Source organism: Saccoglossus kowalevskii, chromosome 11 (assembly GCF_978046115.1).
Source record: "Saccoglossus kowalevskii chromosome 11, keSacKowa6.1, whole genome shotgun sequence".
Taxonomy (NCBI): domain Eukaryota; kingdom Metazoa; phylum Hemichordata; class Enteropneusta; family Harrimaniidae; genus Saccoglossus; species Saccoglossus kowalevskii.
Window position 1 is genome coordinate 959,032 of NC_140651.1, and position 27,560 is coordinate 986,591.

At 39.1% G+C, this 27,560-nt stretch overlaps 1 protein-coding gene across 1 annotated transcript; it reads left to right on the forward strand.

Moving 5' to 3' along the window:
* LOC100377590 (PR domain zinc finger protein 13-like) lies at positions 1 to 27,560 on the forward strand. Its single transcript, XM_002740012.2, has 3 exons — positions 1 to 222; positions 13,385 to 13,634; positions 26,173 to 27,560. Exons 1-3 carry the CDS (start codon positions 16 to 18, stop codon positions 27,558 to 27,560), a joined length of 1,845 nt encoding a protein of 614 aa, XP_002740058.2. The 5' UTR covers positions 1 to 15.

The window sequence follows — 27,560 nt, forward strand, 5'->3', positions numbered from 1 at the left end:
TTTTGTTGAGTTGCAATGTTTAAGACGACGATTTGGGGCCCGTCGCCGGCAGCGGCAGCAACCACCCGGACTACAGAGCACCATCGCGATAGCTGCGATATTGAAACGAGCGTCTGGACGTCCACTGAAATCCCAAACAACGTAGAGTTTGGACCTTACCAGGGCGAATTCACACTTGGCAAAAGCTTGAAAGACTCGAGGGTGTCTCCGTTTATGCTAGAGGTATAGTTTTAATAATTGTATTTTTCCGTTTTTTCGTCATCTCCATCAACCACACCCACGTCTGTCTTCAAACGAACATCACTGATGTTTTCAAGTATCTACTTAAAATGTGTTTGCTCTTTTAATTTACTGTGCAGTCTATATGAATTATATGAATATTCTATTTCTATGTTCGATTTTCAATTTCAAAGTTTATTTTCTATCTCGCAAGTCTCTCAATAGTATGACACACTGAGTGTATACAGCTCATATTTTGGTATTTTTCCCTATAAATGAAAACATGCAACCGACGAACACCGAATACACTCACACACTATACGAGTAAATACCATATATGGTATGGTGCTTATATGCTACAAACACTGCAACATTAGATGGTACAAACACTGCAACATTATATGGTACAAACACTACAACATTATATGGTACAAACACTACAACATTATATGGTGCAAACACTGCAACATTATATGTTACAAACACTACAACATTATATAGTACAAACACTACACAATTATATGTTACAAAAACTACAACATTACATGCTAAAAACACTACAACATTATATTAAAACACTACAGCATTATATGGTGCGAACACTACATTATATGATACAAATTCAACAACACTATATCGTACGAACTTTGCAACATTACATTATGCGAACGCTACAACATTATATGTTACAAACACTACACCATTATGTGGTACAAACACTACAACATTATATGGTACAAACACTACAACATTATATTGTGCAAACACTACAACATTATATGGTGCAAACACTACAACATTATATGGTACAAACACTACAACATTATATGGTACAAACACTACAACATTATATGGTACAAACACTACAACATTATATTGTGCAAACACTACAACATTATATGGTGCAAACACTACAACATTATATGGTGCAAACACTACAACATTATATGGTACAAACACTACAACATTGTATGGTACAAACACTACAACATTATATGGTGCAAACACTACAACATCATATGGTGCAAACACTACAACATTATATGGTACAAACACTACAACATTATATGGTACAAACACTACAACATTATATTGTGCAAACACTACAACATTATATGGTGCAAACACTACAACATAATATGGTGCAAACACTACAACATTATATGGTACAAACACTACAACATCATATGGTGCAAACACTACAACATCATATGGTACAAACACTACAACATTATATGGTACAAACACTACAACATTATATTGTGCAAACACTACAACATTATATGGTGCAAACACTACAACATTATATGGTGCAAACACTACAACATTATATGGTGCAAACACTACATTATATGGTACAAACACTACAACATTATATTGTGCAAACACTACAACATTATATGGTACAAACACTACAACATTATATGGTACAAACACTACAACATTATATGGTACAAACACTACAACATTATATTGTGCAAACACTACAACATTATATGGTACAAACACTACAACATTATATGGTACAAACACTACAACATTATATTGTGCAAACACTACAACATTATATGGTGCAAACACTACAACATTATATGGTACAAACACAACAACATTATATGGTACAAACACTACAACATTATATGGTACAAACACTACAACATTATATGGTGCAAACACAACAACTTTATATGGTACAAACACTACAACATTATATGGTGCAAACACTACAACATCATATGGTACAAACACTACAAAATTATATGGTACAAACACTGCAATATTACATTGTGCAAACACTAACATTAAATGGCGCAAACATTACAACATTATATAGTACAAACACTACAACATTATATGGTACAAACACTACAACATTATTTGGTGCAAACACTATATCGTATGAACACTGCAACATTACATTGTGCAAACACTAACATTAGATGGCGCAAACAATACAACATGATATGGTACAAACACTGTAACATTATATGGTGCAAACATTACAACATTATATGGTGCAAACACTACAACATCATATGGTGCAAACACTATATGGTACAAACACTGCAACATTATATTGTGCAAACACTAACATTAGATGGCGCAAACATTACAACATTATATGGTACAAACACTACAACATTATATGGTACAAACACTACAACATTATATGGTGCAAACACTATAACGTATGAACACTGCAACATTACATTGTGCAAACACTAACATTAGATGGCGCAAACAATTCAACATGATATGGTACAAACACTGTAACATTATATGGTGCAAACATTACAACATTATACGGTGCAAACACGACAGCATTATATAGTACAAACACTACAACATTATATAGTACAAACACTACAACATTATATAGTACAAACACTACAACATTGTATGTTACAAACACTACAACCTTATATGGTACAAACACTAACATTATATTGTGCAAACACTACAACCTTATATGGTACAAACACTACTTCATTATATGGTGCGAACACTACAACATTGTATGTTACAAACACTACAATCTTATATGGTACAAACACTAACATTATATTGTGCAAACACTACAACCTTATATGGTACAAACACTACAACATTATATGGTGCGAACACTACAACATTATATTGTGCAAACACTACTACATTATATAGTGCGAACACTACAACATTATATTGTACAAACACTACCATTATATTGTGCAAACACTACAACATTATATGTGCAAACACTAACATTATATTGTGCAGACACTAACATTATATGGTGCGAACACTACAACGTTATATGGTACAAACACTAACATTATATTGTGCAAACACTACAACATTATATGGCACAAACACTAACATTATATTGTGCAAACACTACAACATTATATGGCACAAACACTAACATTATATGGTGCGAACACAACATCATATGGTGCAAACACTACAAAATTATATAGTGCAAACACTACAACATCATATGGTACAAACACTACAAAATTATATGGTGCAAACGCTACATCATATGGTACAAACATTACAGCATTATATGGTACAAACACTACAAAAATTTATGGGGCATATGCTACAACATCATATGGTACAAATACTACAAAATTATATGGTGCAAACGCTACAACATCATATGGTACAAACATTACAGCATTATATCATACAAACACTACAACATCATATGGTATAAATACTACAACATCATATGGTACAAATACTACAACATCATATGGTACAAACATTACAGCATTATATGGTACAAACAGCTACAAAATTATATGGTGCGAACGTTACAACATCATATGGTACAAATACTACAAAATTATATGGTGCGAACGCTACAACATCATATGGTACAAACACTACAAAATTATATGGTGCGAACGCTACAACATCATATGATACAAACACTACAAAATTATATGGTGCGAACGCTACAACATCATATGGTAGAAATACTACAAAATTATATGGTGCGAACGCTACAACATCATATGGTACAAATACTACAAAATTATATGGTGCGAACGCTACAACATCATATGGTACAAACACTACAAAATTATATGGTGCGAACGCTACAACATCATATGGTACAAATACTACGAAATTATATGGTGCGAACGCTACAACATCATATGGTACAAACACTACAAAATTATATAGTGCGAACGCTACAACATCATATGGTGCAAACACTACAACATTATATAGTGCGAACGCTACAACATCATATGGTACAAACACTACAACATTATATGGTGCGAACGCTACATTATATGGTACAAATACTACAAAATTATATGATGCAAACACTACAAAATTATATGGTGCGAACGCAACAACATCATATGGTACAAAAACTACAAAATTATATGGTGCAAACACTACAACATTATATGGTACAAAAACTACAAAATTATATGGTGCGAACAGTACAAAATTATATGGTGCAAACACAACATTTCTTTCTTTCTATGCCGTATGTGACGCATTAAATGCAGTCCACTAATGATTAATTCAGTACCAGTCGACGCATTAATGTGGGAACAAATTGTGTTGGTACAAAGTTAGTCTGCTGTACTACCAATGCATATATTAGTACGTGTCAGGTGCATAGAACGTGTTCAATGTATGCACAGTTTCCGCACCGCTAAACGGGCGGTTGTCTTGGTTGTTCAGATACTCGACTTCATACACCTACTTCATACTAGCGATCCTTCCGAATGACTAGACCGCGTGAGAAGGGACTTGTCTGGCTTTGTTCGCCAATTTTGCCCCATCGAACCAGTAAAAGTGAATAAATACCCTTATCAACCACGGTTTTCAGCGTTGTTTCCACTTCCGCTTACAGTAAGATCGCAGTAGACACTGGGACAAGTTTACATTGTAATGCGACCGTCTGCATAGAATAAAAGTCAGATAACATATTTGAAAACAAAAGATGTAGAAAGAAATGAAATCACTGTTGTAATATGCGTCCTGTTTCACTGTATACTGACGAGTTACGCAAGATACCCACAACGCAGTGGTCTCATTGGTTGATAACAATTAGAGTGTAAATGTCCTAGAGTCGCGGCCACGCTCATGTTCGTCATATGCAAATATGTGCAACAGAGCACCAAACAATCCCCATAGTGAGGATGTTGACTACTGATCGAAACGTTGAAAAAACATGTCCGTCGCCTTGCTCGTGTCGGTGTAAAATAAGCTCAATTTGATTTATTAAGTTCAAGTTCAGCAACAGAATGATATATGTGGGAACTAGATGTATGATCATATAAATAATAATGGGTCATATTATCTGCGACCATCCAGGATGACAATGACATTTTTTGTGAAATGTCGAAGACAATAAAACGCCAACAATTTCCTTTGTGAAGATTATTTTTTACGGCAGAATAGTTCGAGTTGTAATTTTATAATGTTATTTATAATGAAAAAAAAATGTTCTGCATTTAAATTAAAAACATTATTCTGAAGAACTTGACCATCTTTTAAATTCCTATTGCTGGGATAACATACAACGGGTCTGGACAAAAATACGTGCATTCATTTGATTTCACATACTATAATGTCACTAGATGTACAAGCCAGTATGTTGTCATTGGTACTTCTTCCAAATAAATGGGATTCCAAATTAACATGCTCCAAAGTGTGTCACGGAGCGCAACTCGTAACTGTCAACCCTCGTACAACCTATGAAAAGTCATATACTATTTAATTAACTTGTCTTGGAGCCAATACTAACTTTCATTGCAACAGAGTTCGAACACTTAACAATATTCACTACCTAGCACTGTGCCGATTATAGATAATATATAACTTTTCGTTACGGATGATGTCTATAAATATCTGTTTCCATCTGGGTTTAATTCTCGGCCGATGGTCTAGTAGCATTGTTCAGAATTTGTTACACACCCTTTGTGCTCCATGAAAGAAGACTGTTGTGGTACGGAGCCCGCGTGTTCATTGTCATACATTCGATTTTGCCGTCTTACTTCCAATGGTTTTTATTCACCATTTCTTCTGTTCCATTGAATCCACTAACACGCGACAGTCAAGACAAACATGGAAACAGACAGTTTTCATGCCATTAATTTGTTAATCACCATATTAACAGTGACATTGGTCGTGTATGCATTGTACTCGGCGGCTGTGTCAGAGACCGCCTCAAAATGTAATAAATTACTATAGGTTGTACACATTGTCAATACAGTGCATGTCACTCTGTGATACACACTATGATCTGACATTCTTTGCTGTCATCAAATCAAATTAAACTAATCTCGGTTGTCTGATACCTCATCATAAGAAGTCAGGCACACCAAACATATATTAAAATAATATTTATCTCGTTCACATATATATTTTGAGTTTCTAACTATGTACAGTATACAGTTTCGGACATTGCTGCTATAATTGCGTTAGAATTGTAAGTGCTATGTATTCTTTGCTGTCTGTTTTTAAGACCATAATATGTATCATTGTTGGCGACCATCCATTCCAAGCATGTACTACATTGGTATCAAATGCCGTCCCTAAAGTTTCTGGTCAGTTAAAGTCACTGTCAAAATCTAGCACACAGTAAACACACAGTGCAAGAATCTACATTCCGTGTTATGAGATACATGACAGGACTGCTGGGAAATCTCGCGATTTATATCTGAGAATAAACCAAGCACCTGCGGTCCTGACATGTATAATCGACGTTTCCCAAAAGTCGCATCCGTATGTATTAGGATTGGCCAGAGTTACAGTGATTTTGGCCTCACCATTTAGTGTGTGTCTCACTCACCCAGGGTTACAGTGATTTTGGCCTCACCATTTAGTGTGTGTCTCACTCACCCAGAGTTACAGTGATTTTGGCCTCACCATTTAGTGTGTGTCTCACTCACCCAGAGTTACAGTGATTTTGGCCTCACCATTTAGTGTGTGTCTCACTCACCCAGGGTTACAGTGATTTTGGCCTCACCATTTAGTGTGTGTCTCACTCACCCAGGGTTACAGTGATTTTGGCCTCACCATTTAGTGTGTGTCTCACTCACCCAGGGTTACAGTGATTTTGGCCTCACCATTTAGTGTGTGACTCACTCACCCAGGGTTACAGTGATTTTGGCCTCACCATTAAGTGTGTGTCTCACTCACCCAGAGTTACAGTGATTTTGGCCTCACCATTTAGTGTGTGTCTCACTCACCCAGGGTTACAGTGATTTTGGCCTCACCATTTAGTGTGTGTCTCACTCACCCAGGGTTACAGTGATTTTGGCCTCACCATTTAGTGTGTGACTCACTCACTCAGGATTGCAGTGATTTTTGCCTCACCATTTAGTGTGTGTCTCACTCACCCAGAGCTACAATGGTTTTAGCCTCACCATTTAGTATGTGACTCACTCACCCAGGGTTACAGTGATTTTTGCCTCACCATTTAGTGTGTGTCTCACTCACCCAGAGCTACAATGGTTTTAGCCTCACCATTTAGTGTGTGTCTCACTCACCCAGGGTTACAGTGATTTTTGCCTCACCATTTAGTATGTGACTCACTCACCCAGGGTTACAGTGATTTTGGCCTCACCATATAGTGTGTGACTCACTCACCCAGGGTTACAGTGATTTTTGCCTCACCATTTAGTATGTGACTCACTCACTCAGGATTACAGTGATTTTTGCCTCACAATTTAGTGTGTGTCTCACTCACCCAGAGCTACAATGGTTTTAGCCTCACCATTTAGTGTGTGACTCACTCACCCAGGGTTACAGTTGTTTCGGCCTCACCATTTAGTGTGTGTCTCACTCACCCAGGGTTACAGTGATTTTGGCCTCACCATTTAGTGTGTGTCTCACTCACCCAGGGTTACAGTGATTTTGGCCTCACCATATAGTATGTGACTCACTCACCCAGGATTACAGTGATTTTTGCCTCACCATTTAGTGTGTGTCTCACTCACCCAGAGCTACAATGGTTTTAGCCTCACCATTTAGTATGTGACTCACTCACCCAGGGTTACAGTGATTTTTGCCTCACCATTTAGTGTGTGTCTCACTCACTCAGAGCTACAGTGGTTTTGGTCTCACTATTTAGTGTGTGACTCACTCACCCACTATTACAGTGATGTTTGCTTCACCATTTAGTGTGTGTCTCACTCACCCAGAGCTACAATGGTTTTAGCCTCACCATTTAGTATGTGACTCACTCACCCAGGGTTACAGTGATTTTTGCCTCACCATTTAGTATGTGACTCACTTGCCCAGGGTTACAGTTGTTTCGGCCTCACCATTTAGTGTGTGTCTCACTCACCCAGGGTTACAGTGATTTTTGCCTCACCATTTAGTGTGTGTCTCACTCACCCAGGGTTACAGTGGTTTGGCCTAACCATTTAGTGTGTGACTCACTCACCCAGGGTTACAGTAATGTTGGCCTCACATTTAGTCTGTGGCTCACTCACCCAGGGTTACCGTGGTTTTGGGCTCACCACTTATTGTGTGACTTACTCACCCAGGGGTACAGTGATTGTTGCCTCACCATTTAGTGTGTGTCTCACTCACCCAGAGCTACAATTGTTTTAGCCTCACCATTTAGTGTGTGACTCACTCACCCAGGGTTACAGTGATTTTTGCCTCACCATTTAGTATGTGACTCACTCGCCCAGGGTTACAGTTGTTTCGGCCTCACCATTTAGTGTGTGTCTCACTCACCCAGGGTTACAGTGGTTTGGCCTAACCATTTAGTGTGTGACTCACTCACCCAGGGTTACAGTAATGTTGGCCTCACATTTAGTCTGTGGCTCACTCACCCAGGGTTACCGTGGTTTTGGGCTCACCACTTATTGTGTGACTCACTCACCCAGGGGTACAGTGATTTTTGCCTCACCATTTAGTGTGTAGCTCACTCACCCAGGGTTACAGTGATTTTGGCCTCACCATTTAGTTTGTGACTCACTCACCCAGGGTTACAGTGGTTTTGACTTCACCATTTAGTGTGTGACTCACTCACCCAGGGTTACAGTAATTTTGGCCTCACTATTTAGTGTGTGACTCACTCACCCAGGATTACAGTGATTTTGGCCTCACCATTTAGTATGTGACTCACTCACCCAGGGTTACAGTGATTTTGGCCTCACCATTTAGTGTGTGTCTCACTCACCCAGGGTTACAGTGATTTTGGCCTCACCATTTAGTATGTGACTCATTCACCCAGGATTACAGTGATTTTGGCCTCACCATTTAGTGTGTGTCTCACTCACCCAGGGTTACAGTGATTTTGGCCTCACCATTTAGTGTGTGTCTCACTCACCCAGAGCTACAGTGGTTTTGCCTCACTATTTAGTATGTGACTCACTCACCCAGGATTACAGTGATTTTTGCCTCACCATTTAGTATGTGTCTCACTCACCCAGAGTTACAGTGATTTTGGCTTCACCATTTAGTGTGTGTCTCACTCACCCAGGGTTACAGTGATTTTGGCCTCACTATTTAGTATGTGACTCACTCACCCAGGATTACAGTGATTTTTGCCTCACCATTTAGTGTGTGTCTCACTCACCCAGAGTTACAGTGATTTTGGCTTCACCATTTAGTGTGTGTCTCACTCACCCAGAGCTACAGTGGTTTTGGCCTCACTATTTAGTATGTGACTCACTCACCCAGGATTACAATGATTTTTGCCTCACCATTTAGTGTGTGTCTCACTCATCCAGAGTTACAGTGATTTTGGCCTCGCCATTTAGTGTGTGTCTCACTCACCCAGAGTTACAGTGATTTTGGCCTCACCATTTAGTGTGTGTCTCACTCACCCAGGGTTACAGTGATTTTGGCCTCACCATTTAGTGTGTGTCTCACTCACCCAGGGTTACAGTGATTTTGGCCTCACCATTTAGTGTGTGTCTCACTCACCCAGGGTTACAGTTGTATCGGCCTCACCATTTAGTGTGTGTCTCACTCACCCAGGGTTACAGTGATTTTGGCCTCACCATTTAGTGTGTGTCTCACTCACCCAGAGTTACAGTGATTTTGGCCTCACCATTTAGTGTGTGTCTCACTCACCCAGAGCTACAGTGGTTTTGGCCTCACCATTTAGTGTGTGTCTCACTCACCCAGGATTACAGTGATTTTGGCCTCACCATTTAGTGTGTGGCTCACTCACTTAGGTTAGAGTGATTTTGGCCTCACCATTTAGTGTGTGTCTCACTCACCCAGTTACAGTGATTTTGGCCTCACCATTTAGTGTGTGTCTCACTCACCCAGGGTTACAGTGATTTTGGCGTCACCATTTAGTGTGTGACTCACTCACCCAGGGTTACAGTGATTTTGGCCTCACCATTTAGTATGTGACTCACTCACCCAGGGTTACAGTGATTTTTGCCTCACCATTTAGTGTGTGACTCACTCACCCAGGGTTACAGTGGTTTTGGCCTCACCATTTAGTATGTGACTCACTCACCCAGGGTTACAGTGATTTTGGCCTCACCATTTAGTATGTGACTCATTCACCCAGAGTTACAGTGATTTTGGCCTCACCATTTAGTGTGTGACTCACTCACCCAGGGTTACAGTGGTTTTGGCTTCACCATTTAGTGTGTGACTCACTCACCCAGGGTTACAGTGATTTTGGCCTCACCATTTAGAGTGTGACTCACTTTCTCTGGACAAAGTCTTTCGCCTTCAGGTGCTCTAGGTAGAGCATCATTTAAACTCGGGACATACTGACACGCTACCCCAGTACGCTACTGACCTTTGTCACTAGGCCTTCTTGAAACCATGCACTTAAAATCAGAATGCCATAAATACTATTTTCGGTGATCTACGTGCTGGTACACATGGAATCGCTGTTTTCATGATGAACAAACCACCAACGTTCCAACCAACCATGCATCTATGCTTAGGTACACCATTACTGCGCTTGGATGAATATGTCATTGTGCTTCTTTATTGGTACCACCTTCTCTGGCGATAAGAACCATCTCTCACCGACTACGAAGTTTAACATCTGTAATATTTGAGTGCTCACCATTGGCTGGATTTTTACTTAAAAAGTGACAATTATTTAAGAAATTAAAATAAACATGACAACGTTTAAAATACTCGTATGTTGATGAAACGTGAAATCAGGATACTTGAAACTGTGTATCGAGGAGCAATAATAAATAGGTAACTATCGCCGCGTGAACACCGAATTCCCGGGTATCCCAGGATATGTAGAGCATAATTCTCAATTCGGAATTCAGACGTATTACACCCTTGAAATGGTAACAATCGTACTCCTGTGTCCGTGTCACCCTGCAACAAAGGTCAAGGTTAAAATGTAATAAGAAATAAATAGAAAACGTGGTCATAAAATTCTGTCAAATAACATTTTGATAAAGTGTTATGTAAACAGAACGATGGAGATCAGTCGATTGCCGATAGGTGCCCAACCTCGTTAATTTTATAATATGTTATTATAGTTTTTGCTTGTTATTTTGATCAGAAAAGATTCGTTTTAAAATTTGAAAGGTTTTGAAATTTTGATGTTGCGCACGCATGCTTCAACTAACTCTATTTATGTCAATTAAACTTGACATGCAACACAGGAACGCACAAAAGTGTCACTTCACCGGAACATGTAGATCATTTCATTTGGGAAGAATGCACGAAAACGAAACACAGCTGGAAGGTCGACTTGTTGTACGCATTGAAAGGACCCACAAAAAGCTTTTCTAAAAACAAATCCCTCTTCTCTCTGTGAAAGAAACAAATAAAGGGTGATATGAACAAATTCGATGGAACGAATCAATTTAGAGGATATTGCAAAGTACATTGTCCACTCGAGCCATGCTACATTTCTGTTGCTACGGCGAGTACGCGCAACAAGTTGCTACATTTCATCAATATAATGGTCCCGAGTATAGTTTCTATAAGGGACGCCTACTTTATTCTGACAGGCTGCTCAGGTAAAGCAATTACTTTTGTCAAGCCGTCAATCAAAAAGTTACTTTTTTGTTCGCAGTGAAGACTAACTACAGTAGAGGCAAACACAAACACTTGTATGATTTAATTTAGAATCAGATCTTCGGTAATACACATCACGACATTGAATGAAATTCACCTTTCCCACAACATATATACAGTTTATTAAATTTCCAATCGATAATCTATAAACCTCTTCAAGTATTCAGTCTTATCCACTAACAGATTCTGTGGCAGTCTTCACTATCACTTAGACATACTCTGTGTACACTGTCATTTGTGTTATAAGTAATAATATTTTATCAGGAGACGACATCAAATAAGAAACTCACATTCTATATACGTTGATTTATTTTATTAGCGGACGCTACCAAAGTACACGCATATACATTGCTTATTCTATATACGTATATTCGTTTTACTTTTCGTTGCCATGTGTTACGCATCGTATCACGTGAACCAGATTCCTATCGATTTCGCATCACGTGACACTAATTCCCACTTGTTGCATTTTCCTGGTCGTTTCGTAACTTTGAACTGCGAATTTGTTACTGGTATCTCGAGTCGTTTCACATTTTGTGTTTGCTTACTATACTTCTGCTCTAGCTGCCACGTAGTCACTCGTTGATTAACTACACTCTGAACATCCTTAACGAAACACCCGCCAGCATAACACAATTGAAGGGCGAAGTACAAATAAAATGAAACAAAATTGTTTTCCGTCGAAGTGTTAAAAAGACGCGACGAACCTCGCGTAGTTAGGAGTCCAAGGAACGGGTAGATGTGGTGGAAGATGTCTTAGAAGACATAAAGAAGCTGTCATTCAACTCCAGTCGATACATGCGAGTTGTTATTCCATCATACTGACAAGACATTCTTAATTATGTTATGTGTGTGTTTATAACGTTGTATCGACCGAGTTCCGTTCAGGCCTGTCACATGTATTGATGAAGGGGGAAACGAAATGAATGACTACAGCAAGACCTGACAGCCAACGTCAATGCTTCATCTGTGCATTTCTTCATGCAACTACCGTCTCACCAAGGTAGCACACATACACGCTACATAGGCATGTTTGCTTTATCTATTGTCCTTTCAACTTTTTTTACAAATCAACTTTGCCAATACTTAATTAGACTTGCAGCTTGTCTATTCTATTCGATGTGCCTAAATTAGCTAGAATGATTCACAATGGCTATGCATGTCTGTGTCGTAGTTAATTTGCTATCCCCCACCCTCTATGCTGGACCATGTGTGCGTGTCCTGTAATCAACAATAGTACGTGCGTTCTGTTGTTTCAATCAACGCAAATATACTCTTACGCTCTACATTGGTCATTACGCGATGAAGTGTATAAATAGTGTTATGTAATTATCATGAAGTAAAGTATTTGGAGTACCAACATATTGTAAAATCGGCACAAACGATTACGTATATAGACCTGGAGTGACGGGGTGAATATAGTGAATTAACCATTGCGTTGAAAAAAACACTATGCTTATTATGCACATTTAGACCCAAGTGTATCATTACCATAATCTTCCTCTGTTGTATTCCCCTTTGGTTTACTGGCTTTGACTCGGTCAGTCATCTTGTTGGTCAGATAAGAGGGGCGTATCCCATTGGGGTTTTAAACCCTTACTGTAGGTTTCGCTTCATTTGGCCTTTCATTAAGATTAACATAACGAATGCAATGTTTCGCTGACAGGTTAAATACAAAGATGGTCGAATGAGGAGTGTTAGTGGATCAGATGACTACTCCATGCGGTGGATGAGGTTTATCAGTACAGCGCGTCACCGCCACGAACAAAACGTTGAAGCAACCCGTAGAGAAGACGGTCGCATTTTCTTCCGAACAGTCCGCACTATATTGAAGGGGGAGGAACTCCTAGTTTGGTACAGTGTTGAGTTGGGGAAAAATATGGGAATACCCTGTTTGTCGAAAGAAAACATACAAGGTAAGACATCTTTCTCTTTTCGAAATAACATTGCTTATTGAGTATAAAATGTGCTTTTAATTTTTGTTCGTTTTTTCTAATCCAAAACATATTAAAAATGGTAAAAAATGTTGAGAAGTTTCATTCTACACATATGAAAACCGCACTGTCGACCCAATATTCACTTTCCAAATATCTGTGCGTTATTATGCATTACATATCACCACGTGTGTATTCATTCGATACCACATTTTCATCTCAAAATATGGGGGAAATGTTGAAAAACAGCTATGAACGAGTTGTCAGATGCTGCACACTCAGATAAAAATACAAATGGAAGCAATTGTCGATAAAACCTTATTATATACTTGACTTTATTATATGTATATGATGTTGTTTCAGAAGTCTAAATATTATCTCCATTACCGTCACACCACCAACCATTTACGGCTAATACTTCAAAGCCAATTACAGTTATTCTAATGTGCAAATCAGATTAGCTAATTCTATTAAACTCACCGTTTTAGAAGTGCAAAGCTTCTTAACTTATTTTCTCGTCTGTATTGTGTTTTTTATGTGTTTAACTTGGATAGAAACCCCGCTATTGATGTGTCCATGATATCATGATAGCTAATCTAACCCACTGTCTGCTTTTATCAGTATTACTCTTACATATGCTATAGATGTTTTTAAAGTTGTACTCTGTGAAGGCAGTAGTCAGAGATTTACTATTATACCTCTAAACGACATCGCAACAAACAGCCGCGAACCATGGTTTTATTTTGGCGCTGCGGTCATATACTACGCGTACTATAGCTGTATGGTGTATTTTAATTTGTTCATTTACTAAAAATAGAGTTAAAAACATTTCCACTTTTATATAAACGGTGCATAGTAAACTACCGGAATCTTTCAGTCCAAGCAGTCAATCGATTGATCGATTCATTATTGTATGTAGCAATTACATCTCTATATACAAACTTGTACGACATCGATCGAATGGGTTTTGTTCGCAGACGTGATATTTTGTTGTGAACTCGTTATCATGGCGTCAGAACCGGTGAATACTGGGAATGAAAACAGAAGAAGATCCAAAATAAATATAAGAAATTAAAATTGACACCCAACTTGAAAATGTCCTAGAAATTGACGATCCCTCGTTATGAACAATTTAGCCATTAAGAGCTATTACATTGAACAATTTACCAATACACTCTTCAAGTATCTAACCAACGATGGTTAGACAACTATTCACGTGAAAATGTTATACATACTTCACCGGGTCCCGGCACGATTGAGAATGAAAAGTCGTCTCCAAACCTAAGTCGCGCTTTTACCACGGTGACTGTTTTTGTATGACTGACTGTGTCATTTCGTTGTTGATGTATACCACTTGCTAAGTCAGGATATATCTTAACGGCTGACTGAAGTTTTTTATATTAAACCGGGAGCAGCTCGAACTACTATCTCGTAGTGTACGGTATCACACCCCGGGTGTCACACATAGCACCACAACCGAGAGGTCTTGTAGTGTATGGGTGACACACGAAGCACCACAACCGAGAGATCTCGTCGTGTTCGGGTGACACACGCTGCACCACAACCGAGAGATCTCGCCGTGTACGGGTGACACACGCAGCACCACAACCGAGAGATCTCGCCGTGTACTACTGACACACGCAGCACCACAACCGAGAGATCTCGCCGTGTACGGGTGACACACGCAGCACCACAACCGAGAGATCTCGCCGTGTACGGGTGACACACGCAGCACCACAACCGAGAGATCTCGCCGTGTACTACTGACACACGCATCACCACAACCGAGAGATCTCGCCGTGTACGGTGACACACGCAGCACCACAACCGAGAGATCTCGCCGTGTACGGGTGACACACGCAGCACCACAACCCAGAGATCTCGCCGTGTACGGTTGACACACGCAGCACCACAACCCAGAGATCTCGCCGTGTACGGGTGACACACGCAGCACCACAACCCAGAGATCTCGCCGTGTGCGGGTGACACACGCAGCACCACAACCCAGAGATCTCGCCGTGTACGGGTGACACACGCAGCACCACAACCCAGAGATCTCGCCGTGTTTCCGCTATCAATGGAAACCAACATCGGGCATTGAACCGATAACTGTACATCCGCGTAAATAGTGAATGTCGTCTAGATAAACCACGCACGTGGACTAAAATAGCCAAGCTTTGTTTTGTTCATAACGTGAGGGCGATCGGCTGACGTGCGCGCTCTAGAGGTCTCCCCACAGGAGACAAGGCAACAGTAAAGTCGTAACAACACGTTTTGAGGTTCCCACAATATAACAATGTTCTGTGTCATAGATAACCCCCGGCTGCTAGTTAATACAAAATTATAGAGCCAAAAGAACACACGGTTACAGCATACGATATGTCACCAGGACGATGTTAGACGGTGAGGCCACCGACACACAGAGTGCGAACGAAGGGAAATATGTGTACCCCTGTGAACCGTTCTTAAATAAAATCATGAGTGTTAAACCCTTTGACGCAGTGACAATTATTTGACCAAACAAGGAATATTAAACCAACAACAGATAGATGCACGAGAGTTACAAGAATGAAAAGGAAAAAAGACACTTGTGGCGTTAACTTTAGCTATGAACCATGGCATTGAAGGGTTAGCTATCGCATTTCATTTTTGCGGTGCCGGTTACCCAAATGGTCGTTATTTTATGTTATGTGCCGCATTGTTTTGGCGAAGTGCGAGATTGAAGTTGGTTTCATATATGTGTGTGGCATTTTTTATTGTGTTGGCACATTTTTCCAGGATTGTTTGTTACCCGTACATCCGCTTGCTTGTCCCCTAATATTACCATCTGTATGACCGCGTGTCTAACTGTCTATCACCGATGCAATTATTTCTATCCATTAGCCTCATTTATCAGAGCAGCGCCCTCTAGGTTTATGTTTGTAATTAGCACATGGGTAAACAAATAAATAAGTTCGACGTAACTCCTCGGACTTCAGACTTCATACATTTTTTTACAAAGTAGGAACATCATGAGACTGGCGTGGATGGGGCTGACCGTGTTTGATGCTGTTTTGTTATAAATATACACTGTCGCACTGATCAAATTTGTTTTTCTATCGGCACATTATTTGTATTAATAGCTGATAGCGACTATTCTATGATTTAATAATACAAGATATTGCGGGGTAGAATAATTCTGCCTGTTTCCTAGTGTGGTAGAATCATTCTGTCTGTTACCTAGTGTGGTAGAATCATTCTGTCTGTTTCCTAGAGTGGTAGAATCATTCTGTCTGTTTCCTAGTGTGGTAGAATCATTCTGTCTGTTACCTAGTGTGGCAGAATTATTCTGTCTGTTGCCTAGTGTGGTAGCATCATTCTTTCTGTTACCTAGTGTGGTAGAATAATTCTGCCTGTTACCTAGTGTGGCAGAATTATTCTGTCTGTTTCCTAGTGTGGTAGAATCATCTATCTGCTGCCTAGTGTGGTAGAATCATTCTGTCTGTTTCCTAGTGTGGTAGAATCATTCTGTCTGTTACCTAGTGTGGCAGAATTATTCTGTCTGTTGCCTAGTGTGGTAGCATCATTCTTTCTGTTACCTAGTGTGGCAGAATTATTTTGTCTGTTTCCTAGTGTGGTAGAATAATTCTGCCTGTTACCTAGTGTGGCAGAATTATTCTGTCTGTTTCCTAGTGTGGTAGAATCATTCTGTCTGTTGCCTGGTGTGGTAGAATCATTCTGTCTGTTGCTTAGTGTGGTAGAATCATTCTGTTAATTTTCTAGTGTGGTAGAATCATCTATCTGCTGCCTAGTGTGGTACAATTATTCTGTCTGTTACCTAGTGTGGCAGAATTATTCTGTCTGTTGCCTAGTGTGGTAGCATCATTCTTTCTGTTACCTAGTGTGGTAGAATCATTCTGTCTGTTGCCTGGTGTGGTAGAATCATTCTGTCTGTTGCCTAGTGTGGTAGAATCATTCTGTCTGTTGCCTGGTGTGGTAGAATCATTCTGTCTGTTGCTTAGTGTGGTAGAATCATTCTGTTAATTTTCTAGTGTGGTAGAATCATCTATCTGCTGCCTAGTGTGGTACAATCATTCTGTCTGTTTACTAGTGTGGTAGAATCATTCTGTCTGTTGCCTGGTGTGGTAGAATCATTATGTCTGTTGCTTAGTGTGGTAGAATCATTCTGTTAATTTTCTAGTGTGGTAGAATCATCTATCTGCTGCCTAGTGTGGTACAATCATTCTGTCTGTTTACTAGTGTGGTAGAATCATTCTGTCTGTTGCCTAGTGTGGTAGAATCATTCTGTCTGTTGCCTAGTGTGGTAGAATCATTCTGTCTGTTACCTAGTGTGGTAGAATCATTCTGTCTGTTGCCTAGTGTGGTAGAATCATTCTGTCTGTTGCCTAGTGTGGTAGAATCATTCTGTCTGTTACCTGGTGTGATCGATACCGAAATCACTGACAGCACTAATCAACGAATAAACGAAACATTACATTTGGAATGGCATTTAAAAATCAAAAAAACAAAACAAAAAAAGCTTGCACATTTCCAAAAAAGATATGTAAGAGCATATGTGGCGACACGGTGATACCCGTGACAATACGCCGTTGTATGTGGCGATACATCGTACATATGGAAATATGGCGGTGTATGTGGTGATGTGATGATATAGCGGTGTATGTGGTGATGTGAAGATATAGCGGTGTATGTGGTGATGTGACGATATAGCGGTGTATGTGGTGATGTGACGATATAGCGGTGTATGTGGTGATGTGACGATATAGCGGTGCAAGTAACGATGTGATAATACATGTGGTCACATGGTAATATGATGATATGGTGAAGAACATGACAATATATGATCTTAGTTTTCACATGAAACCGTGGTGTGTCTGAACTGTATAATAATGCAAACACAAAGTTGGGAATCCTGGCTGGCCGAACGCTTCAATACACTTTCAGCTGACACTGTTTATTGATTCTACGCTAAAGTATCAATTGTTAAAAGTAAACTGTTTTTAATCACGTATATAAAACCTTATATATTGCTATGTCAATATTGCCTTTGACCATTTTACATTATGTTTCCGTTTTTCAAAAAAAATATACTTGTAAACTTTAAAATAAACAGACAATGATCGAAGAAAAAAATCATTATACGAAATGTGTGCGGCTTTGTGAGAATTTTCGACCAGAGTGTTTGCAGAGTATACGCGTAGCACCTGTAAATAAACGTTGGTAAATTCTCATACGTTTTATTGTAATTATTTGTAAAGTATTTTAAATAATCGATAGTCTGTTTATCGGCTGTTGTAAGAAATTCCAACTATCTATGTAATCGTTAACCATTGTTTTGCCTTCCTGGAAGTCTGATTGATTTTCGTGTATTTTCAGTGGATCGCATAACACAAAAGTAGAAGCAAAGCCATTTCAGCGTCTGCCCACATTTATCTATTTTTGTGCAATACTATTATTTGAAAAATATGTTGCAATTTTGGGTGTGCGCTAACACTGCTGGTGAGAATAAAGAAAGAACGTTGGTCTTCAGAAGATTTCGCGCGTGCGCATATGTTTCCGATTATTCATAAAGTTACTATCAGAAGATACAATGACAGCAACAACATTTGTTCGCATGCGTTTTTATCTCTCGAAAGTATAGTGGTTCTTGCATTCTGTAATGTTTGGCATGTTACTACAAACAAACCTCTAGGAATATATTCCATTATATATGTTTTAACTACAATTTCTGAAACTTTCGTTGAGATCACTTGGCGTGCTGTGAACTCCATTGAGTGGGGGAATAGTCGATTACATAAATACATTAATTAAATTTACAAGTAAACCTCGACATATTCTGCATTTCATAGGTGAAAAAACTCTTTGAGATTAAACAAAAACACACAAGTTCATCATCCTAATCTTTATTTTAAATACGGCCCACGCATTTTTCGATTTTTGTACCATTTATTTGATTTCAAAATTCACTAGAGAAAATAGTGGAGTACACGTGCCAGCCTTCACTTGATCAGATATATCCACATTGTGGAGTGTATAACTGAACTTCGTTTAAATTCGACCAAACAATTACGCCTCTACCTCTTCCAGAAAATCGATTTATTATATCTTTTATGCTCCAAAACGTCGACAAACAAGCGTATTAGGAAACGTACTCAAGTAGCCCCGATGTGAAATGGACATGGGTGTAAGCTGTTGTTCTTTATTCACAATAGTTCGATGTTCGTTTCTTTTTTAACACACGCAGTGCAGACTTGTTCTCGGTGAACAAGACACGTGACAATACCTGCTTTAGCAAATAAATTTAATGAATACTTGCGGGTTTATTTTAATGTATCGACTTATAAGAAATCTGTGCCAGTTGATAGTGGATGTATAGGTAACGGTTTCACTTATCACGATTCGATGTAAGTATATCTGTCAATATAGTTCATTCGTTTAATTTACTAATTGAAAGATCCATTAAGTGCATGTTATCATAGAATTAGAAGATATCAGAACCTAATAACACAAAAACAAAAACAAAAAAACGCTGGATTTACATTGAGGAACATATTTATAACAAAATCAAGAATAATTTTTTGAAAGTGAGAATAGTGTCGTTTGGAACTCCAAACGATTACTAAACGTTTATTTCTAATACTACTTGGTTTTAGTTAAATTATAGATCTCTATGTACGCGACGATGAACATATTGTATATTCTTGACAAAATCTATGCAGTTCTACAGTTTAAGAAGACTACAGTTTCCCATCGATTTTCTACATACCTATATAGTGTACTATATGTAACTAAGTGATGTTCAATGTCAAACAAATTGCGCAGACCCACCCTTCAATTTCGTCGTTAAGTATCTCTGCACAATGACAACAGGGCCTAGTCACACGCCATTTACTGGCTTTTTAGACCACGTAAAGTAAACTTAGCAACCGTCTTTTACGCGTTTAAGATACCCATCATCGCATATTTACGCCCCTGTCTACGTCGTGACGTTGTGGTCTTGTTATTCTATGAATGTTAACCATTTTATGCTGCTAAACTTCAGAACAAACTTTTCTTGAACAGGAAATTTGCCCTGCCAGAATCAGTTACCTGGTATTTGCCTCAAAAGCAACTTGTGCATACTTTCCACTAGTTTTGTTTACTACTCGAATATTTGTCATGTACAGTTTTAAAAAAACACACCTGTTAAGACCTTTTTTTACCCTATCATGCACAGTTCTGTGCAAACATGTGCTTGAAAATGAGTGTTTCTTCGGATGATTGGACTGGGCCTAGCGTGGGTAAAATGTGGGATGTTTGAATAGAGGAATTTTATTCTATTGTTGTCGCTACTTGGGCAGAAAAAGGAAAAGTATCTCAACTATCCCAAATTGATACATTGTACATTGAAAATGACAAGAGGGGTATTACATGCAATGATGGCGTTTTAGGTACAATTGGTAGCTGTCATTGGGACGTTGTTTGTCAGTAATTGCCGACTAGAATACCATTCATTGTTTGGTAAAAGACGATTTTATTGAAGAAAAGGAAAAGACAACAGTTTAAGTCACCCCAAATGTCCGTGTATATTTACTGACAGGGCAATTCCCAGCACTTATAACAATACGAATATTCAAACATTACCCCCGTTCATACTGCGTGCCATCCGTCTTCACAGCCCTACGCTCTCACTAAATATCGCGTTTGACTGGACGCCGACAATAATCGGTGGGAACATTTTATGAAATACTGTCAATATAGAATGACTGACATTCTTTGTAAAGAAGACCCGATGCCGTCTCTATTCACCCTCAAATTACCAATATGGTGAAGCTGGGCTTTGCACACGCTTCGCAGAAGAGTGGGAAAATTTAAGATAGAACAAAGCGAGAACGATTTCACGGGGTGTCTCACCAACCCTCATAAAATAAACATTTCCCACACCATATCTCAGTTGACTTGACGAAAGGTTTGTGGGAGGAAGGTGGCATTCAGTTGGTTACGATAAGGGAGTTATCTGCTAGGTACCTTACATCTAGCAAACAGGTGATTTACTTAAGCTTTCTGGTGTACTTATTCTCATTTTTTTTATTTTTTTAACTTTGATACTTAGTTTGTAGTAGCAAGCTTTGACAACGTGTCTGCTACCTGTCAATCTACGCAACGTAACTAACCTTGCAATTAACAAATTAACTTGGATGTTCTGTGGTTTGACAACAGCATGGTCATCATTTCAAGAGACACTCCAGTACACGATAAAGATTAATCGCATTGACAGGTGTCTAAGCTGTTTAAATTTCCACTAATCTTTAATTAAGAAACTCATTAGAGTGGCTTTGTTTTTATTACATGAAGAGGGGTCGAATTCGAAAAGCCAATTACCTCTAGTAACACTCGTCTAATGCATTGTGTGACTTACAATCTATTTACATAATTGGATTTAGTAGTATGCACTCAAAGACAAAGCTTTGTTTACTAAATAACTTTATAAAAGTCGTGATTAAATTTCAAATTTTGTTCATACATTCATTCAAAGTGGGCATTTTTTTCGTTTCACAAATCGTCAAGAAATCGATATTTTGCGACTAAATAAACATGAATCAACTGAAATATTTTTTCGAACTAATAAAACATTAACATACTTTGCTTAGTTACGTATTTTTAACGTAGAGGCATTTTGGTATAGTGATACAACCTAACCATCTAAGCGTTCGTTACTTTGCACTTTGCCCCGATTTCTCCAAGCAATAGGTTAATATGAATAATGTGTTCCGTGCACACAGTGTGGATATACACAGACCATGTACATAGATGGTGTAATGAAAACCAGTCAAAGATCGTTATCATTCTCATGCGACATTATAATCCCCCAATCCATTATACGCCATGTGCTATTATTAATCTTTTTTTATAAGTCTCGTTTCTGGCCATTCTTCTTCAAGGCTGCTTGTTTTCCGTATTCACTTCGAACACCATATCCACGTTATCGCTTTGCATTGTCAACGCACTCCAGAGACATGTTAAATATTTCAACAATATTATTCGTCTCGTGCCTCGGGCGTTATTGCCATGCACCCATCGTGAACAGCCCCTAAATTCACAGTCACGTAAAATCATATGTCGAAGGCAAATTTGCGTCGATTCCAGAAACCTGTTAAATATTTAAATAATATCATTCTTTAGTGTATCTCGGGCGTTAGATAACGTTAAATCATATGTCGACTACAGATTTTGGAACAGAATTCTACAAAACTGTATTTAAGAAACAACTGTAACAACCTTTCACAGTAAATAAACTACCACTTTAAAAGCTTATATTAAATTGTCCTTTATGTTGCAATAATAGAGTAGAATACATACAACGACCTGATGTCATCACAAGTACACATGCTTATTTGGATTTCAGTTAATCGTGTTAAGATAATCTACTTTCCATAGAAACGTCAGTGGAAGATCATGAAATGATACATTTTAACGAAATTAAGTTAGACTAATCCCAGATGATTACCGTTAATTGTTTATTGACTGATCTAGCGTCCAAGGTCATTGTCGCCAAATACTTGGAATTGTTGCAGGTGGTCTCATTTTATAGCTGGCTGATTTTCAGTCCAAATGACGAATCTAAAATTTTAGGACAAAGTTCTGACTGAGAAGGCCCATTGCTAGTTAGTTTAGAACTGCCATGTCACCTTTTACAACTGTGTGTCTGACTTGATTTGGCAATCCCGCGCCGTTTTTCCCGACATGCGTTATTTCCACCTCTTCGCTTCAATCACGGTTACCGTTAACCTAGATACGTTCACACGGGACTCCCCGCCAGCGTACTTTATGCAAATTATAATTAGGCGCGTTCTTCGTTAATCACTCCACTCTCAGTTTGATTTAATTATGAATGCACGCGAACGGAGAGCGTGTGATGCACGCGATAAGGACACCGATATCCCTACAACCTCGTCACGATAAACCTGTCAATTTTATTTCTGTTTACCCTCTCAACGTACTAAATACAACACTCATTTAATTTTGTGGTCCTGACGTTATGAATGAAAATTTATTATTCTAGCCTAAATTTAAAAAAAAAATCGAAGCATATGCATGTACTTGATTTAGTTACAACTATTAAACGTCTTGCGATTTACAACATAAATTACTGAATATTGGCTGACTAGTGAGCAAGTTCAACTTCGTTCTCTCCTTGTTAAACAGTTATTCGTCGACGATTGCATTGAATATGAACACTGTCGTTAACACCAAGTGATACATGGACAGAATCATTCTGTAGCGAGAGCAGACAGGAGGTGGTCGAACACGTTGATATCTTGTTTGTGTCATTCGTTCTCTGTAATGCTTGTTCAATGCGAACTATAGCGACAGGCACGGAGACCACGCAGTAAAACTGAAACGGGGAGGGGAAACGACGCCAACGTATGTTCGTTTTCTATTATCCCACAAGGAGAGTTGTCTCTAATCTTTTGTTCACAGACTCACACGGATGAACGCGTCAAACGGAAGGGAAGGTACATGGTGTATTGTGAGATCCGTCGGTCAGAGATGACATTGGTTTAACTTTACGATAATAACGTGGATATCACTATTGTGTTTGACTGTCGCACTGACTTGATGACTTTCTGACACCAAGGACGTGTTTCGTCCCATAAACGAACCCTGTTTTGAACTGCTTGTTGTGTGAACGCTATGTATGCTGCCACCATTTGTGACAAATCCGTGAAGCAAATACGTAACTCGTGTCTTGTTGGGACTTAACATGGACATGTCCGTAACACGTCTTTTTAGAAAAGAAACCAGCGGTTCTCCTTATGTTGGCTCCACCCTAAATACACCGTTTCCACATTAAATGTTTAGCCCTATGATGTTGTTGATACTCAATGAACGCTTGCAACTTTTGACCACTGGACATCAAGGGTGGTCTTGGGGTCCGGGACCCCATTGAAAAAAATATTCAATTTGCTTTTGTATAATATAACAAAATCATTAACTTAGTCTGGCGATTTTAAAGTTTGGACCCCCCCCCCCATAAACAAATCCTGTATCCGCCCCTGCACCCAAAGTACCTCCTCCTCAAGCGCCGTATTTTAGTGGGTCACGATTTGTATTTTTGAATAAAGAGTTCATTCAGAGCTATGAAGAGAGCTAATCAAATTAACAAACATTCAACATTATTAGGCTAAAGTCCGTCCGCCAATACTTTCCCATGATTCGTATATCTTTCTGCTTAGTCTTTACAAATATTCACCTAATTGGTTAATATTTAATCGAATATATTGAATATTGACCATTAAATACAAAGTTCAGACATACGCTGATTTTGAATTAATAAATGAAATTACAACTAATGTTGTTAACCTCAATGTCCACAAGCTCATTCGATTCAACAGTGTATTTATAGACAGTCATCTTTACCCTTTAAGCTGGTGGAGTTGAGTCGTAAAAACAAAATAAATCCAAAGAGTGTAAACTACACCAATTGTAACGTATAACGTCATAAAAGTGTTCATTTGTTTTACTCTGGTAGTAAATTACTCGTGATGTATTCAACATATTCAGAAGTCAGAAATGAACAAATGTAACAAATTAACATATCCAGTATAATCTTTCCGCGTAACCCTATACAAGTTAATTAAAAAGAAAACACGTGGACGTCACCGAAAAGTGATTGCACAAAATTGATACCAGTTTTATTTTAATACGATAGAAAATTTGGTCGATAATTTGCCGCGTTGGATACAAAACAAGCAGGCGAATCAATTGTACGTTACACGGCTTACAAATAGAAACTTAATTAGTGTCGAATTGTCTATAGAGCGCCAGGGCAGCAACTATCAATGCTGCACCAAGTAATTTTATTTTGACACCTGTGTAGTTCACACGTCCATTATACCATATTTTAGCTCCTTTTTCCGTTTTACGAATTATTTTCAAGTATCTTTTGAAATTGAAGACAAATGAGAAAAAATATTCTCGAGTGCACCTTCATTCGAACGTATTTTTGTCCAGGAATTGATGGATCGTTACGTTATCAAATTAAACAATATTTTGTCAAGACTTTGAAGAATGCAAATTTACAGCTCTGTGTATTGAACGAACCATAATAGCACAGGTTTATTTCCAACTCCACGCAACTAATTTATTAACAAGGAAACTGAAGTAAAAGATTTTGTTTACAGTCTGGTATAGGGCAGTGAATATCGATATTTTGTATGAGAACTTAATTTTCAAAACAGGCTGCACTTTTATATATGAATGCGTTCAATTCAAATCGACCGCTGGTTGTCATTTAACTCTCGACGACCAGTTATCACCGGCCCATAACCAGCGGATCCGATAAACCGGTGTGAACAATTATGAATTTTACTGCTAAATTTTATAGTTTCTTTATTAATCACCGTGTTTGTTGATGTACTCGGTTCACGACGTAGTTCGTTCGTTATTCTGGTGAAAACAAACCACGGTATACTAGTATTATTTTATGTAATTCGTACGTAACTTCCACAGCTAAAGCTTTGTGTTTTTCTCTCCCCAGGTGATCAGCGATACGTGTGTAATCATTGTTGGAAAGTGTTTCGCCATCCCAACACATTAAAGTCGCATCTGCATTTCAAGTGTTCCAAACGAGAAACGAGAACTAATCAGAGGTCACCAAGAGCAAGCGAAAGTTCGCCCTTCGTATCCACCGCAGCACAGAGTCGACTGAACAGCATGGGTACAGCCAGTGAAAACCATGGAAGCAAGAAAGAAGATACTTTGATTACCCGTCGCCATGGTAGTCCCCAGATTACACCTCATTTTAATACTTTGTTTAGCTCGAACGTGGCATCGGCGTTCAAGCCGCACACCTCGTCATCCACGCCTAAAGATAACAACCGGACGGACAGTGACAGGGCAATTATCAGGAAAATCGACCATCATCCTGTTACAATAACAACACCGATCGTCACGAGTTGTGCCAGTCTTCCCGGGCATCCTCATCTCAGTAATGGTCTCCATGGCACCGGGGAAATGAGGAAATTGTTTTCCACAACTCCAGCGTTCCCGCTTGAAAAATCCCTATCCTACCCGGGCATGGGAACTCTTATCCCATACCATCACATGCAATCCCAGCATAAACCATTCGAGAAAAGTTGTTGTCCAATCTACAGTCAGACGCCACATTTGCACACAAACCTGTCCCTGGCCGCCGCCGGAGGATTGGATCGCAGCGTCGAGCATGCACATTATTCGGATTATCACCATGCCTACCACCTGTACCCACAGACGTACGAGATGCATACCCAATCCCTGCGGACTTATAACTCTATGTTACCCGGCATGCATCACGGGGGTAACGACTATATCAGCAACAGTTCGCACTTCCTTCCTTATAAGCTACCGTATCCTAATGTCATGAAATATCCAGAACCATTCTCTTTCACAGCACCAACGGAAGAATTTTCCCCATTCAAACTCCCGAACATCGACCGCGAAATTGCCATGCACACCCAACCTATACATTTAAACGAACCACCGACCCTCCAACAATCCCTCGGCGGGAAGAAAAAGGGCCACCTATGTATCTACTGTGGTAAACTGTATTCACGTAAATACGGACTGAAAATTCATCTTCGCACGCACACTGGTTACAAACCTCTGAAATGCAAAGTATGTCTGCGACCGTTCGGCGACCCGAGTAACCTCAACAAGCATATCCGTTTGCACGCAGAAGGCGATACGCCATATAGATGTGAATACTGCGGTAAGGTCCTTGTTCGCAGGAGAGATTTAGACAGACATGTTAAATCAAGACATCCAAACGAAGCAAGTAAAAGAACAGAAAATGATTCGATGAACAAGAACGACATTGAAGTAGTTGATGATCCAAGTCATGAAAGTGTCATAAGCAATGATTCTAGCAGCGGTTCGGAAGATCAGTAG